Genomic DNA, 15,793 nt, shown 5'->3' on the forward strand with positions numbered 1-15,793 from the left:
CCGTTTGAATGTTAGTCATTTTGGTGTGCCATAGGTTTTTTATGACTTTTAGGTTTAGGATTAAAAGTGGTCAGTTGTGTTTCCTAAAAGTCCAATCTACGTCTGTCCAGAGCCCAAATTGCGAATTTTTACCTCATCGTGGAGTAATTTGTAATATTCGGCAGAAAACTCGCTTTCTGAAGCAAGTATGACGTCACAAGATGGCTGTCGCAGAGAGATTCTCTTAATTTCGAGAGATTTAGTGTTCGTATCGAAAAAAAAGGCTCTGCACAGACGTAGCAAAAACATGCGCAAACACGGTGGTATGCATTTTTAATTGATTACTTACTTATTTAAGACGTAAAATGTCTAGAAAAAAGGCACCATTCAAACACTGTACGTTGCGATAGAATACGGTCGATAATGCAAATCGATAGTAGAGGTTTACATATGTACAATATGTATGCTGTCGAATATTGCAAATTACTCGACGATGAGACAGAAATTCGCATTTTGGCCTCTGAACAGACCTAGATTGAACCTTCAGGAAGGACAATTGACCACTTATAAACTGCTCATTGCAATATTGAAGCGGCAGTTTGAAAAAGTTTCTGACCCTTGCACGTTTCGCAAGACGCCACGACCTTCGAGTCACCGATTCTGTTGAAACTTTGCACACTTATAGATCTCATTGTCCTGTTCACGAATATATATCATTATAGCGGCAGATACTGAATAGATTTCGAGTTTCATTATTTCCTGTGTAATGCCGTATTTTTTCTACGGTACAACAAGATTTGGTTTGCCAGCGTGCCAAGTTTTCAGCCGGACGACCAGTGTTCAAATTCTGTCGACTAACGCATTTTTTTTTTAATTTTATTATGTTTTGTCACTGTATCTTTATATTAGCAATTTCACATCGGAAAGCAGTAAAATATATCACCTCGCAATTCTAATTACGGATCAGACAGAATTCCAGTATCAATGAACGTTCGAAAGGACAATATCATATAAGGTAGAAAAGACCGCACTTGTTCAAGAAAAGGTATTTATTTTTTTAAAATTAATTTACAGAATAATCATTATATAATTTATGTAGGGATTTGGTGTCAGGCTGGTCGAAATGAATATATATCGGTGTATGTGATACGTTTAGTAACTTAAACGTTGAGTCGGCTACACTTGCTCCACAAGATCGGTCCTCTACCGAAATCTCTCTCTCTCTCTCTCTCTCTCTCTCTCTCCCTCCCTCTCCCTCTCCCTCTCCCTCTCTCTCTCTCTCTCTTCCCGTCAAACTCTGACTCTCTACTTCCGCGACCGCGACCTACCTCGCATATATAGCCCGATGGTCCTTAATACATACACCCGAATCGGATCACCTACATCGCTCGCGGTCGTCGCACCTTCCTTACTCTCTCACATTCATTCGCACGCGCTCGCTCGGGCATTCACCTGTCGTTGTGTTGATGTTTTTCGGCCATCCGCGGACGACCTGCTCCACAAAAACGGTGGTCGTTTTTGCGTTTTCGCTGACCTAATCGGCGATTTCCGCCAACGGCTCCGTCCCCTACGTTTATGTGAAACAAAAACGAACAAACAAAAAGAAACAAAGAAACAACTGACAAACTAAAACATGAAAATAAACAAACAAACAAACTTATATTTTATATATATTTATTTTTTATTTATTTATTTTTATTTCCTTACAGAATATTTATTATATAATTTATGATAGGGGAATATTCAAAGTAAAATTAAAATTAAACAGAAACAAACAAACAAAACAAACTAAAACATCGAAATAAACAAACAAACAAACGAAAAGAAAAGAAATCATCTATAATAATAATTATGATTAATATTGATGCCGCGGCCTCTTGGAAATAACATTGTAGCGGCGTGAAGTGAGCGTGAAGAGAGAAAGAGAAAGAATGTGTCAGTACGCGTGAAGTGAGCATGAAGAAAGAGAGCGAGGATGAACAAATGAGCGTGAAGAAAGAGAGCGAGTATGAACAAATGAGCGCGAAGGAAGAGAGAGAAAGAATGAGTAAATACGTGTGAAGGAGCGAAAGAAAAGATAGAACGTAGAGACGCGTGCGTGTAGTTTTCACCAGAAGCAAACGAACCAGCGTGTGAGACGGTTGCAAACCGCGTGTAAAAAAGTAATAAAAGTGAATTCCAAGAATACAGCGTGAAAAGTGTGTTAGAAAAATCGAAGTAAGCAAACGGTCGAGGCAGGCCATGTGGTTTTTGTCAGCGCGTTGCCCTTCCACAAGGGAAAGTCCTTTAGCTTGGGGGTGTCATAAACAAGGGGGCATACTGTCGAAGGCGTTCTCACGGCTGAGGATTTTTGGGACAGCAGGACATTCTGATTCTGACTGTCGTCGTGTACAGTTGTCGTGAATAAAGATTCATAGTATTTTGTAATACGCCCACATTTATTTAAGTTAACGATATCGCGTTATCTATCTTTCTAGTACTTTCTTACAAGTGAATAAAAGAAGCCTAACAACATTATAAAAATAATTTATAATTACTTTGTATTTAAATTATATAATAAGAATTATATTTATTATTATTTTAATTTATAGTTATTATTATTTATTTTAGTTTATTTTATCGCCTGTGTGTGATGAAAGCAGCCTCTCTTTTTTTAGCCCCGCATCCGCTGGCGGTACTCCGCCCGCTTTATCAGCTTGGCCAATTTATTCTGAAACATAATATTATGCTTTATAATTTTTTAATTATTCACCATTTATTTATTATTTTATTATTTCTTCATTTATTCTATATTTACTTACATAAGAATCATAATTTAGCCTAGCCGTGGAGGTGGGCGGGGGCCCACGTTCAAATGGCCTCGGGATGCGGGAGGGCGGAAAGTTGGGCGGCAACAATTTTACCGCAATGGGCCACGGTATCTGCGAGGCCCGTGGCGTTGGGGCGGATGGCCCCTGTTCTAAGGACATTTTTTCAAATTTGATGGTGTTTGGTTCCATAATTCTGGAAAAGAAAAAAGAATTACTTCATGCGCCGTCTCGAAAATGTCGGATTCAAATTGACGCGTATTATAGTGTTGTTTGGAATTTGGAAGTGTGCAAGAACGGTTTTTTCGGGATCGTATCGGATTCTCGAACAAAGATTGTAAGTCATTGCAGATGTGCAATAATTCGAAAGAATCGGTTACCCAATCGTTGGGACGGGTCGGAAATCCATAGGATCGAGATCAATCACTGAAGAGCAAAATTCTTCACTGATTCGTCTCGACCCCATGGATTTCCGACACGTCCGAACGATTCAGTGCACGACTCTTGCGAATTATTGCACACCGGCAGTCACTCACAATCTTTGTTCGAGAATATGATACGATGTCGAACAAAACATTCTCGCACACTTCTAAATTGTATATATCACTATAACACTTCACGACGCGTCCAACGAATCAAGTCTATTCGTCTAATGTAACAAAAATGTTTATATCTCAGAAACGGTTGACCTTTCGACCTATGTTTACTATAGCTTTTTCACTCAGCACTGTGTATCCTATATACCATATAAATATTGAATGGTTTTTTTTTAACACCCTGTATATATATATATAACATGTATCCAACGGCAGAAGGTGAAGTTTTCAAGCTACTACACGCTGTAAGGAAAATAAATTGTAGGGACAACCTGAGAATAAATGAAGGGATCGTTTGCGGTGCAATTACAAAATTGTCTCTACCTGAAATACTTGCACTTGTGAAGACCATTCAACGTTTATGAACTCAATGGATACATATATAGAAACAACTTATCGTGATCATGAATAAATTACTTCTGTGAATTTGATTGCAAAGTGGGAGAACATCGACTCGATAATTTCATAGGGTGGATAATAAAAATCTCCTTGTGGATTTTAACCAAAGAACACACACCCCCCCCCCCCCGCCCTAAAGAACAAATTCGGTCATTCAAAATAGGCAGAATTTTTCATCGAAATAGATAGTTTTTTGCAAATATCTCGGAAAATAAAGAGACCGCCGTACTGTGCGGACTAATGGCCTGTTTTTGGGCACTTCTCGTAATTTGGTTATTAATGTATAAATATATATCAGAAATTGTTTGCAGAAAATTAAATTTACTGTGGCGGCCGTGCAAATAGCACGCCGACGAACCGCCAATATACATTGTAAACGCGGCGGCGACCGTCCTCGGAAAGCCGCAAAGAAACACGTGAAGATCGGCTCCGGGGACGGTCGCCATCTGTTAAACAATTGACTGACGCGAGGGAGAGGTGGTCAGTCAAAGGTATGCGATCGACACTCGGTCGCGAACGTCGATACAGGGCAGTCGACGGTCCACCGACCAATAAAGACGTATACCACCGAACACGGCCTCGATCATTACACCGGACACCCACATTTACCAATATAATTAATAAATTTAACAAAGATTTTATTTTTAAAAACATTCAATTTAAAACGAAATTAATAATAAATGAAGTATATGCAAAATTAGTAATAAGAGACTTGAGCAAATTATAATAGTAGTAAACAAAATAAGCAAACTTAACAAATCACTATTCGCTATAAACAATTTCGATCTATCTTTACATTCTTATTACTTTTCCAGTAGGTGTAAAACATATATTAAAAACAAATTAAGAATACGTAAAATGACGTGATGCGAGTTACATGATGCGTAGTAGACATGATGCGCCTCCCCTCAGGTCAATCAACGAATGGGGATGAGTCTTTCGGGATTTTCGGGTCCATCCCTTGGAAGAGTTGGACACCAACGAGATGGCCAGCAAACGGACCCCGGACAGCAAACGCAGCAGTCATTCCGTTGTTATCAGACTTTCGCGATCGTACGCAACCACAGCACTTTCAATCGGATCCCGTTACCCAATATTAAATTGGCGGGTAACTTTTCGGCGATACGGGTACGCGACGCGTTCACAACGGTGAATCCGAGCCTTACAACCTCGGGTGGATATACAGTGGAAATCCGCGCGGCACACTCGATAGTCGCATCGCAAAACACTGGATCAGGTTATTCGGCTATCGAAACTTGCCAGTTAGTCGTTCCTAAACCATTCGAGAGTAAAATATTATTGTTTTCATTTATTGAAACAGCCCCTTGCGGGCCACACGGGGATACCGCTCCATCTCCGTCAAGGTGGTGGGCCTCCTCGCAACGGTTCCATCGTTCCATTTGGCGGCGGCAGAGCGTGGGAAGTTATACCACATCGCCTGCTCGTTCCGCCGCCCGGCGGAGGTGGAGCTTATGCGCGGGGAGGATGAGGAGCTTGTGGCTCTGATACGCCAAGCCCGGGCGGATACGTTTGCTGAATGGGGGAAACTGCTCGCTACGGAAAACACTTCAACAAGCAAGCGCTTTAAGAGAAGCTTTCCTAGGCGTATCAAGCAGAGATTGGTGCGTGTCACAAGCACATTCGAAGCGAGATCACCGTCACAACGCTAAACTGGTGCGGATACCTACACAGACTGAGCCTAATCAAGATGCATGGGGTACCAAGTACCAAAAAGTGGGATCCGATAATCTCTGGGGATTGAAATGTACAGAAGTGAATGTGTGGCCTACCCATGTTGTCGGCGCTAGTATGTATGAGATACATCCTGACATAGAAGCAAATAACCCCAGCGTTAGGTGTTATGGAGCGACTGATACATATTGGATGATCTCGACAACTGTTGCTGGGGCTAAGGAGCAGTTTATAATTAGGCCGAAACAGCCGTTTATATTTTTCTGCAAAGGACTTGTTAGAGTTGTTTTAGCTCATGTAATTGTTAGCAAAAACAAACTTCCTTCAGGACAGTGCATTTATGCGTTGTCACGTCCGGTGGTTCGACCGTAAATGAATAAACGCTTAGATAAAGAATTAGTATTAATTATTATAGAAAAACCCGATGATGTCGCGCGAGAGGAAATAAAATAAGATTAAAGTATATGTTAGCAATTCTACGCAGTTAGGTAGCGCGGAAAAAGACTCCAACTTATCTTCCTGCAAGACACGCAGACGAAGATCAGTTTACACCTTGGAAACAAACAAGAAGAATATTATGCCGAATTACAAGAAAAGACGTCGACTTCATAAGTAAAAGAACCCTGGCAACACACAGCTGACTAATCAGGAGACATTGAGAAGATCAACTCCTCAAAATGAGTTCAGTCAGTTAGTAAAAGATCCATACGTTAGACGCGTCGTGCAATTATTAACAGTTCTTTTTAAAATCTACGAGTTTCGACGTATAAGTCCCGCGAAGTGCTCGTGAAAGTTCAGCAACTTCGACCTGCGAGCCACTGCGGAAAACCAGCGACTACAACCTGCGAGCGCCCTCCCGAAATCAGCGACTGCAAACTTGCGAGCGATCTCCAAGAATCAGCGACTCGATAAATTAATATTATTATAAAGCGAAACACTTGTAAGCCCTCTAGCTTATGCGCTATACAAAATCCCTGCTTGTAAAGTAAAGTCAAACTTCGAATATCTGATTCAGCACCTAATTCTGAATAAATCGATAATTTTGTTGTTTTTTAAAAATACGGATACAACTTATTTAATCAATCCTCAATTTCCCGAATCGTAGCCGATGAATGCAGGTAGGTTCAAAACTGCGACTTATCCCCAAAAAATTATAATCCGCCCCACCTGGGACATAACAAAAATTGGTGACAGCGGTGGGATAAAGCACAGTGACAAAGACCTTTGATCAACAAAATATTAGAAAGTTTTGGAAAGAACCTTCAATATATGAGTATGTATATCGGAAAATTAGTCCAGAGAAGCTGCTATCAATCCTCAGCACATCAACTTGTATGGGTAAACCAGTGATAAATTACATCAGAAACCCTGATATCCCAGAGACCAACTATATAAAATCGATGAAGGTAATAGCGGGACAAAGGATCAATTCAGAAAGACAACAAAGCCTGTCCCAAGGCCGAATTATCGCCCAGAGGAAGAGGTGTTAGAAGAATTCTACGGGCCTATAGATGGGATAGTACCGACCCACTATCCAGAAACATACCGGAACCTCCTGAATCTGTACTGTGTCGTCGCACCACGACAAGAGACGTCCTATATACCTCACTGAAATAGGATATGTCGTGCGTGTTATGGCCGCCTGATCAGAAGGGAACAATGGTATTGTGAAGAAGGAGGCTGGCACATCTTGTGTCAGCTAGATCCAGCCCAAACCTACTCCAAATATGGACTGCCCGCCGGGAATTTTCCGGACCGAGACGTACGGAGGAGACGTATGGACTACCGCCCCGAAGAGGAGGTATTGGAGGAATTTTATGGGCCGATAGATGGGGTAATACCACACCATTACCCTGAAACGTACCGGAATCTTCTAAATTTATACTGCGTGTGTACATCACAGCAAGAAGCATCGTACGTGTACCACCAAAATAGGATATGCCGGACATGTTATGGCCGCCTAACCCCAAGAGAGCACTGGTACTACGAGCAAGGGGCTGGCACATCGTGTGTCAGCTGAACCCGGCCCACACCTACTCCAAATGCCAAGACTGCGGTCGGCAACTAGGAAGGGTCCGTCAGGCATGGGAGTGCACGGAATGCATCGAAGAGAACTTCGAAATGAACGTGGACGAGTGATGACCTGATCCACACTGGCTACGCCCAAGAAGTAGTCACCCGATGGTGACAAGCGCACCCACACCATGTACACATTTTTTTTCTTCTCATCCCATTACATTTGGATCCTTCAGTGCAGGAATATTAGCAGTCCTTATAATCCTCAAATTTATAAAGGTGTCACGTCCGGTGGTTCGACCGCCAACGAATAAACCCTCAGATGAAGAATTATTATGAATTATTATGGACATCCGATGATGTCGCGCGAGGAGAAGTAAAAATAGGATTAAGATATATGTTAAAAATTCTACGCAGTAAGGTAGCACGAGAAACGTATCCAACTTATCTTCCTGCAAGACACGCAGATGAAGATCAGTTTTCACCCTGAGAAGAAACAGGAAAGGTGTCCAATTATGCCAAATTATAAGAAAAGACGCCGACTTCATGGTAAAAAGATCCTGTCGGCATACAGCTGACTAGTCAGGAGACATCAAGAAGATAAAAAGATGCAAGGTAGAGACTCCTGTGCCAGCATCTTTGAAAAACAAAGGACTGTCCATCTCATAAAAAGGGGGACCAACTCCTCAAATTCAGTTATAAACAGTCAGTCGGTCAGACAATCGTGAACAATCAGTTATTCAGTCATAGTCAATAGTCCAGTAACCTCTTTTGAAGTTAAAATAGTTCATTCAGTTGTTTCGCGACAAACCGTTTCAAAGACCAGTGTCAGCAGTCGGAGTATATTGTAACCGAATTCGAACCCGTGATCACGGTAATATTAATATTATTATTATTATTATCAAACTATTTATAAGCACTCCAGTATATGCGCTATATAAACCATATTTGTAAAATCAAATTTGTAATCTCTGATTCAGAACCACACTTTGAATAAATCAATAATATTGTTGTTTTCAAAATAAGGGTACAAAGTTATTTAAACGATCCTCAATTTCCCGAACCATAGCCGGTGTATGCAGGTAGGTTTGAAACTGCGTCCTATCCTCTTAAAATCGTAATTCATCCCACTCGGGACGTAACACTATCAAAGCTTGCAAAGGAGTATCTTTGTGTTATGGCAACATCTGTTCCTTCCGAAAGAGTATTCTCAAAGACTGGCGAAATAATTAGTAAAAAAAAAAAAGAAATAGATTAAAAGACAATATAGTGAATAAAATATTGCTTCTTAATATGTACAAAATAAATCCTTCATTATGTCTATTTCGTATATTTTCGTTTTATCTACGTTTTTTTCTTGCCGAAATGTTCCAGTATTTCCACTCGCGGCATTTCTATACTCATGTCAGGTCGGAACTCACAGTCAAATTTAAAGCATCGAGATATTTGAAGGAATCATTTGGCAATCGATACATATAGTACAGAAACAACTTATAGTGATCATGAAAAAATTACTTCTGTGAATTTGATTGCAAAGTGGAAGAACATTGACCCCTTCGACTCGATACTTTCACAGGGTGTATTAAAGAAAGCTTGTTGTGCATTGTAGGTATTAACGAAAGAACCCTCCCCCGCCCTAAAGAACAAAGTCGGTCATTCAAAATAGGCAGAATTTTTCATCAAAATAGGCAGTTTTTTGCAAATATCTCGGAAAATGAAGATACCGCAGTACTGTGCGGACTAATGGCCTGTTTTTGGGCACTTCTCGTAATTTGGTTATTAATGTGTATATATATATATATATATATATATATATATATATATAAGGCGCTAAAACTCAAGGAACGTAAAGAATATATTTCGCAGAAGTTATAAGGGAATAGCAATCCCTAAGACCCGTATCCTATAAATTCCAAATTCAAGAAAACAAAATCTATTCAAATTAAAACATTGATAAAGAAATAATGAGGAAATACCTGCAAAATTACTTCTTAACCGTTGAAAACGAAACATGAGGCCCTGGGGTGACCGAGGAACCAGTGCGTGAGGTAAAGAGCGAACCAGCATTGCATCCGTTGGCCAACCTCACCCATTTGAAAACACTGGAAATAAATAATAACATGTATCCAACGGCAGAAGGTGAAGTTTCCAAACTACTACACGCGGTAAGGAAAATAAATTGTAGGGACAACTTGAGAATAAATGAAGGGATCGTTTGCGGTGCAATTAGAAATTGTCTCTACCTGAAATACTTGCACTTGTGAAGACTTCATTCAACGTTGATGAACTCAATGGATACATATACAATAGTATATCATGAATAAATTTCTTCTGTGAATTTGATTGCAAAGTGAAAAAACATTGACCACTTCGACTCAATAATTTCATAGGGTGGATAATAAAAATTCCCTTGTAGATTGTTATGACACACAGCCATTTCCGAGGAAAGACCATTAGACCTCGGGATACTTTTACAAGGGTCTCGAGAAGGCCTAAGCATTTTTTATATACACGTTACCAGTTAAGGCCTAATCGTCACGGGTTAGGCATCCGCGTAGTGCGTGAGGGTTAGAGACCCTAAGGCAGACCCCTTGGGCCATCAGTTTGGGGACCCCTAATAAACATAGTTGCCAGATGACTGGAACAAAGTGACTCTTCTGCCAAGTCCTTGGAAAATCTAGCTTTTCCAAGGAAGCATTGTTCCCAAACTCGATGGTCCTCGCCCTCATGGGACAAGGGGGTAATAAACCATAGGCACGTGCTGGCCACTTGGGCCCTTTTTTTCGTCACGCTGCTCTGGGGTCTGGCAATCGTCACGTGCTGGTCTAGGCACTTTCTCTACGCGTTTGACTTGGGGTGGGGACTTCCTCCACCACCAACAGGGGTTGCATACAAATGACTCCTCCCTCAAGTCAATCAGCAAGTGAGATTTCTTTCCCCCAAAAATGGGACCATCTCCCACTCTTCTCCAAAGTCACCACCGAGGTGAAGAGCGAGCTGACCCCAGAGCAGAAATTAGATACAAACTTGTTCTCAAAGGAAACCGAATAATCACCAGTCCGAATGTAAACTGTATATAGTCATTGTTCTAATAAACCAAAGTTGTTATTGCAAAGGAAGGTGTCGGGTCATTAATTCGACAAAATAACACGCAGAACCTCTCCTACAATTGCGAGAAACTGCACGACATAACATAGATTTTAATGAAAGAACTCTCCTCCATCCTAAAGAACAAATTCGGTCATTGAAAATAGGCAGAATTCGCAATGGAGACTCTGACAGTTTTTTGCAAATATCTCAGAAAATAAAGAGACCTCCGTACAGTGCGGACAAATGGTCTGTCTTCGGGCACTTCTCGTAATTTGGTTATTAATGTATATATTAATGTACAATAACCAGCAAAACTGAGTCTACACTATTTGAAGCAACATAACTTTTTAAAAATTAGATCAAATGACTTGAATTTTATTGAGAAGTTAGAAGGATTAGTTTATTAGACGAGGTGTAGGAAGGAATGGGAAGAGGTGGAAAGGTTGCAGGAGAGGTTTCTGAGGTGGGTCCTAGGAGTAGAGAGGTACGCACCGCGGTATATGGTGCGGTAACAGCTGCAGAGGGAGTTGTTGAGAGGGAGGGCGGGGTTGAGGGCATGGGGGTACCAGAAGAAGTTGAGGGTGGAAAAAGGGGGGGAGCTAGCTAGGTTGTGCTGGGAGCAGGGAAGAGGAAGGGGCAGAAGGGGAGGGGAGGTAGTAGGGTGGGTGAAGGAGTGACGGCGTTTTTGGGAAGAGAGGGGCTGGACAGCGGAGGAGGCGGAGGAGATGATGGAGGAGAGGATAGAGGCAGTGAGTGAGGAGATAGTGAAAGGGGAAAAGAAGAAGCAACAGGGGAGAGATGGGAAAAGATAGGAAGCGCAAGGTACAACATGTGGTACGGGAGGGTGAAGGGAGAGCGGATACCGGGGTATCTGAAGAAAGGCTGGGGAGAGAGCAGGTGGCAAAGGGTGGCCAGGTACAGGTTGGGAAACGAGATGAGAGCTGGAAAGTATTGGTTGGAGGAGGAGAAGAAAGTATGTAAGGTCTGTGGGTGAGAGGAGGAAACGTGGGAACATGTGTGGGAAATGTGTAAGGGAGGGTTGAGGGGAGTGGTTGGCAGGGGATGGTGGGGAAGTATTAGGGGATGAAGGAGGAGAGGAATGGATGAGGAAGGTGGATGAATGGAGGAAGAGCAGGAATGGAGAGATATGGGAGATGAAGTAAATGGAGAGAATGCATAGGAATGGAGTGAAAGAGAGAGCAGCCGAAAGAGGAGGTCCAGGAGGCATGGGAAGGATGGGTGAGGTGCAGGGAGGGGAGAGAGCAGAGAAGCATGTATGTGTGGGACAGGGAAAAATAATAACGCGGCGGATATTAGTGAAAGATCGTTCTCTCTCTCTATGGCGTGTTTTTAGGACACGTTTAATTAAGTTAGGGTAAGTTAGGATAAGTTTAAGGTTAAGATTGGGGTAAGAGGGAGATGTAATTAAAATTGTAACCCCGAGGGGAATCAATAATTGATATATATATTAGACGAGGTGTACAAAATTTTTGAAAAAAATTTTAATTGGTCGGAATCGCAAAAGAAATAGTAAAAGTTGGTTTTTTCAGCTTTTTTATCAGAGCCTGTATTGAAAATTTAAGGAATGTATTTGATTTGCTCGAATAAATTATATCTACGCTTAAAATTTCACAGATATTGGTTAATTCGATTACGAGTTATAAACGATTAAAAGTGTGGTTTTAAGTCGAAAATCATGAAAAACGGCAATTTTTCCACTTTTAAGCGTTTATAACTCGTAAACGAATTAACCAATATCGGTGAAATTTTCAGCATGGATGTAATTTACTCAAGCGAATCAAACACATTTTTTAAATTTTCAATACAGGCTCAGATAAAAAAGCTAAAAAAACCAACTGTTACTATTTCTTTTGCGATTCCGACCAATTCAAACTTTTTTCAAAAATTTTTTACACCTCGTCTAACAAACTAAACCTTCCAACTTCTCAATAAAATTCAAGTCATTTGATCAGATTTTTAAAAAGTTATGTTGGCTCAAATAGTGTAGACTCAGTTTTGCTGGTTAGTGTATGTATATAAAGCGAGAAAACTCAAGGAACGTAAAGAATATATTTCGCAGAAGTTACAAGGGAATAGCAATCCCTAAGACCCATATCCTATAAATTCCAAATTCAAGGTAACAAGATCTATTCAAATTAAAACATTAATAAAGAAATAATGAGAAAATACCTGTGAAATTTCTTCTTAACTGTTGAAAACAAAACACGAGGCCCTGGGGTGACCGAGGAACCAGTCAGTGAGGTGAACAGCGAACCCACATTGCATCCAATGGCCGGCCTCACACTTGAAAACACTGAAAATAAATAATAACATGTATTCAACGGCAGAAGGTAAAGTTTTTAAGCTACTACACGCGGTAAGGAAAATAAATTATAGGGACAACCTGAGAATAAATGAAGGGATCGTTTGCGGTGCGATTAGAAATTGTCTCTACCTGAAATACATCCACTTGTGCACTTCATTCAACGTTTATAAACTCAATGAATAGATATATAGAAACAACTTATAGTGATCATGTATAAATAACTTCTGTGAATATGATTGCAAAGTGAAAAAACATTGACCACTTCGACTCGATAATTTCATACCTCCCTTCATATATTAATGTATATATATATATAAGGCGCTAAAACTCATGGAACGTAAAGAATATATTTCGCAGAAGTTATAAGGGAATAGCAATCCCTAAGACCCGTATCCTATAAATTCCAAATTCAAGAAAACAAAATCTATTCAAATTAAAACATTGATAAAGAAATAATGAGGAAATACCTGCAAAATTACTTCTTAACCGTTGAAAAGGAAACATGAGACCCTGGGGTGACCGAGGAACCAGTGCGTGAGGTAAAGACCGAACCAGCATTGCATCCGTTGGCCAACCTCACCCATTTGAAAACACTGGAAATAAATAATAACATGTATCACTCAATGAATACATATATAGAAACAACTTATAGTGATCATGAATAAATAACTTCTGTGAATTTGATTGCAAAATGGGAGAACATCGACTCGATAATTTCATAGGGTGGATAATAAAAATCTCCTTGTACATTTTAACCAAAGAACCCTCCCGCGCCCTAAAGAACAAATTCGGTCATTCAAAATAGGCAGAAGTTTACATCAAAATAGACAGTTTTTGCAAATATCTCGGAAAATAAAGAGACCGCCGTACTGTGCGGACAAATGGCCTGTTTTCGGGAAAACTTATCAAAATGTATACTCCAAACCTAATCGCCATAATACGTACTTACAACACACGGCACTGACACGAATGGCTGCTCTGAAGTGAATACTGGCCGACGCTTGCGAGCGAATGTTCGATGGCATTCCTTCGACCGCCTTCGGAACCGATCTTCGCTTCTTTCTCTGCAGCTTCCCGTGGACCGTCGCCGCGCCGCCGCGTATACAATGTATGTTGGCGGTTCGTCGGCGTGCTTGCCGCTGCGCGATGCCCAGGCTGCCACATGTCCATTTTCATCTGTCTTTTTCGGCGGTTTATTTGACTTCGAATAATTTCCGGAGGCGCGTTCGAATGCTGTAACGAGGACAGAGCAGTCAAAGACTGGCGCGCGCGTTGCAATGTATGTGGTTGTATCGCCCAATGACAAAGCAAGGATCAAATAAAACTCTAGTCTATATATAGACACTTATGAATCGTAGTTCTTTTTAGACCTTTGAAATTTTGAATCATTTCATTTTTGGTTTAATTTAGCTTCACACATGAATTTATTGACTCTGTTGTAAACATTTATTTCATAATAAAAAAAGAGAGACCGAGGTGTGTGCATGAATAATAGTGGTAAAGTATTTTTAAGTTATAACATTCGCAAAACATCGTATCCGGACCTAATCTAATCATACATTATCATTATTAGGATCATACTCTTATGCAAATGCACGTAGACTTTTTGACAGTGATACTGAAATAAATGTAATGTAACAATTACAATTTTTATTCTGTTATAACGTCTGACACCTGATCGTTCCATACTCCGGGTAAAAAAAAACATGTCCACTTAGGACCCTCCTCCCTATAAATATCCAACATTTAATAAAATTGAAAGATTCCCTTTTCAGTTCCTTTCTTATTCGTTATCCAACACGCCGGTGTTTCCATCTCGTATTCATCAGTCAGCTACACATCTGTAGGTAATACCATACCACAGACGAGGTATAGGAGTAGACCAATCACCCAATGTATTATTCTGTCTCACGCTCGGGGGGCTCTAGAGCCCCCGTACTATTCCGTGTCACATCCTACCGTATCATCCAGAACTAATATTGTGGAACCGATATTCTACAATGGCGCTGTTGCTGATATAATTTTAAATCTCATGTCGAGGATTCATATGATGAATGAAACAAAAGAATGTTGTTTCCTCTTAATTCCATTACGGCTGACACGCGAGTGCATCGAAGGAGACGTAATGTAATAATAATAATAACGTAACGTCTCCGGCTGAGAATATTTTGGTCCCGGATCGAATCCCGCATGGAACGATTTTTTTTTCGTTAAACACTTTTTTCTTGTTCTTTCTACTACATCAGTCGTCTTCCCTGTGCAATTACAACTACAACAGTGTAATAACATAATTATAAAAAATTAAATTAGTTCAATATTAGCCAAAAGTAAGAATGTAGTTTAAATTTAATTAAATAAAATACGACGTTGATATCATTAATTTCATTTGACTATTTAATAGCTACTTATTCAATGTACTTCTGATATTGCTTTTCATTCGCAGCATATATATTCTAATAAATTTAATTATTTGGGATTGATAAAAGATTGAACAACAATATTTATAATAACTAGTTTTGAACATTTTTTAAGGGTAATTAAATTTAAAAAACAAAAAGAATGATTTAAAAATACAAAATATATTTCAGTATATACCATTAAACCCGATTCTTTTTAATTTTTTCAGTTTAAATTTTACTTTGGTATTGTTCCGTCACAAGACAAAACAAATATTTCAATATAACCAAACATCTGGGTGGCAGACTTCGGCCTACCTCCAGTTTATCATGTTTGTAATGCACTAGCATTTATGGTAGCGGCCCGGGACAAAATTTACAACACTTTACCGGGCGCAGGTTTATAACGCCTTTCCGGACCCATCGAGTGAGGGTACCGCGCGTCCACCTCGGCACAAGGTTACCCTCCCTTTGGCAATGGTAGGCGCCAAC

General features: G+C 40.2%; 1 protein-coding gene across 2 annotated transcripts; it reads right to left on the bottom strand.

Annotated features, from left to right (window-relative positions):
* Positions 1-2,404: 2,404 nt before the first annotated feature.
* LOC143363482 (uncharacterized) lies at positions 2,405-14,042 on the bottom strand. Of its 2 annotated transcripts, none has more exons than XM_076804056.1 (5): positions 13,855-14,042; positions 13,373-13,498; positions 12,770-12,893; positions 2,781-2,982; positions 2,405-2,689 (listed from the first exon to the last, which is right to left on the bottom strand). In XM_076804056.1, the coding sequence occupies exons 2-5, from the start codon at positions 13,461-13,463 to the stop codon at positions 2,633-2,635; spliced, it is 474 nt and encodes a 157-aa protein (XP_076660171.1). In that variant the 5' UTR covers positions 13,464-13,498; positions 13,855-14,042; the 3' UTR covers positions 2,405-2,632. The 2 variants fall into 2 exon arrangements, with proteins under 2 accessions (XP_076660171.1, XP_076660172.1); XM_076804057.1 differs by having other exon boundaries at positions 13,851-14,042.
* Between the last annotated feature and the right edge of the window lie 1,751 nt (positions 14,043-15,793).

This window comes from Halictus rubicundus, unplaced genomic scaffold, assembly GCF_050948215.1.
Source record: "Halictus rubicundus isolate RS-2024b unplaced genomic scaffold, iyHalRubi1_principal scaffold0049, whole genome shotgun sequence".
Classification (NCBI taxonomy): Eukaryota; Metazoa; Arthropoda; class Insecta; order Hymenoptera; family Halictidae; genus Halictus; species Halictus rubicundus.

Bases quoted from the DNA above. Each gene is read 5' to 3' on its own strand.
- LOC143363482 (XM_076804056.1), bottom strand. From the start codon at position 13,463: ATGCTGGTTCGGTCTTTACCTCACGCACTGGTTCCTCGGTCACCCCAG. The intron at 12,894-13,372 runs GTATTTCCTCAT...ATTTATTTTCAG, and splicing joins GTTAAGAAGTAATTTTGCAG to TGTTTTCAAGTGTGAGGCCG. The intron at 2,983-12,769 runs GTATTTTCTCAT...TTTCTTTTCCAG, and splicing joins GTTAAGAAGAAATTTCACAG to AATTATGGAACCAAACACCA.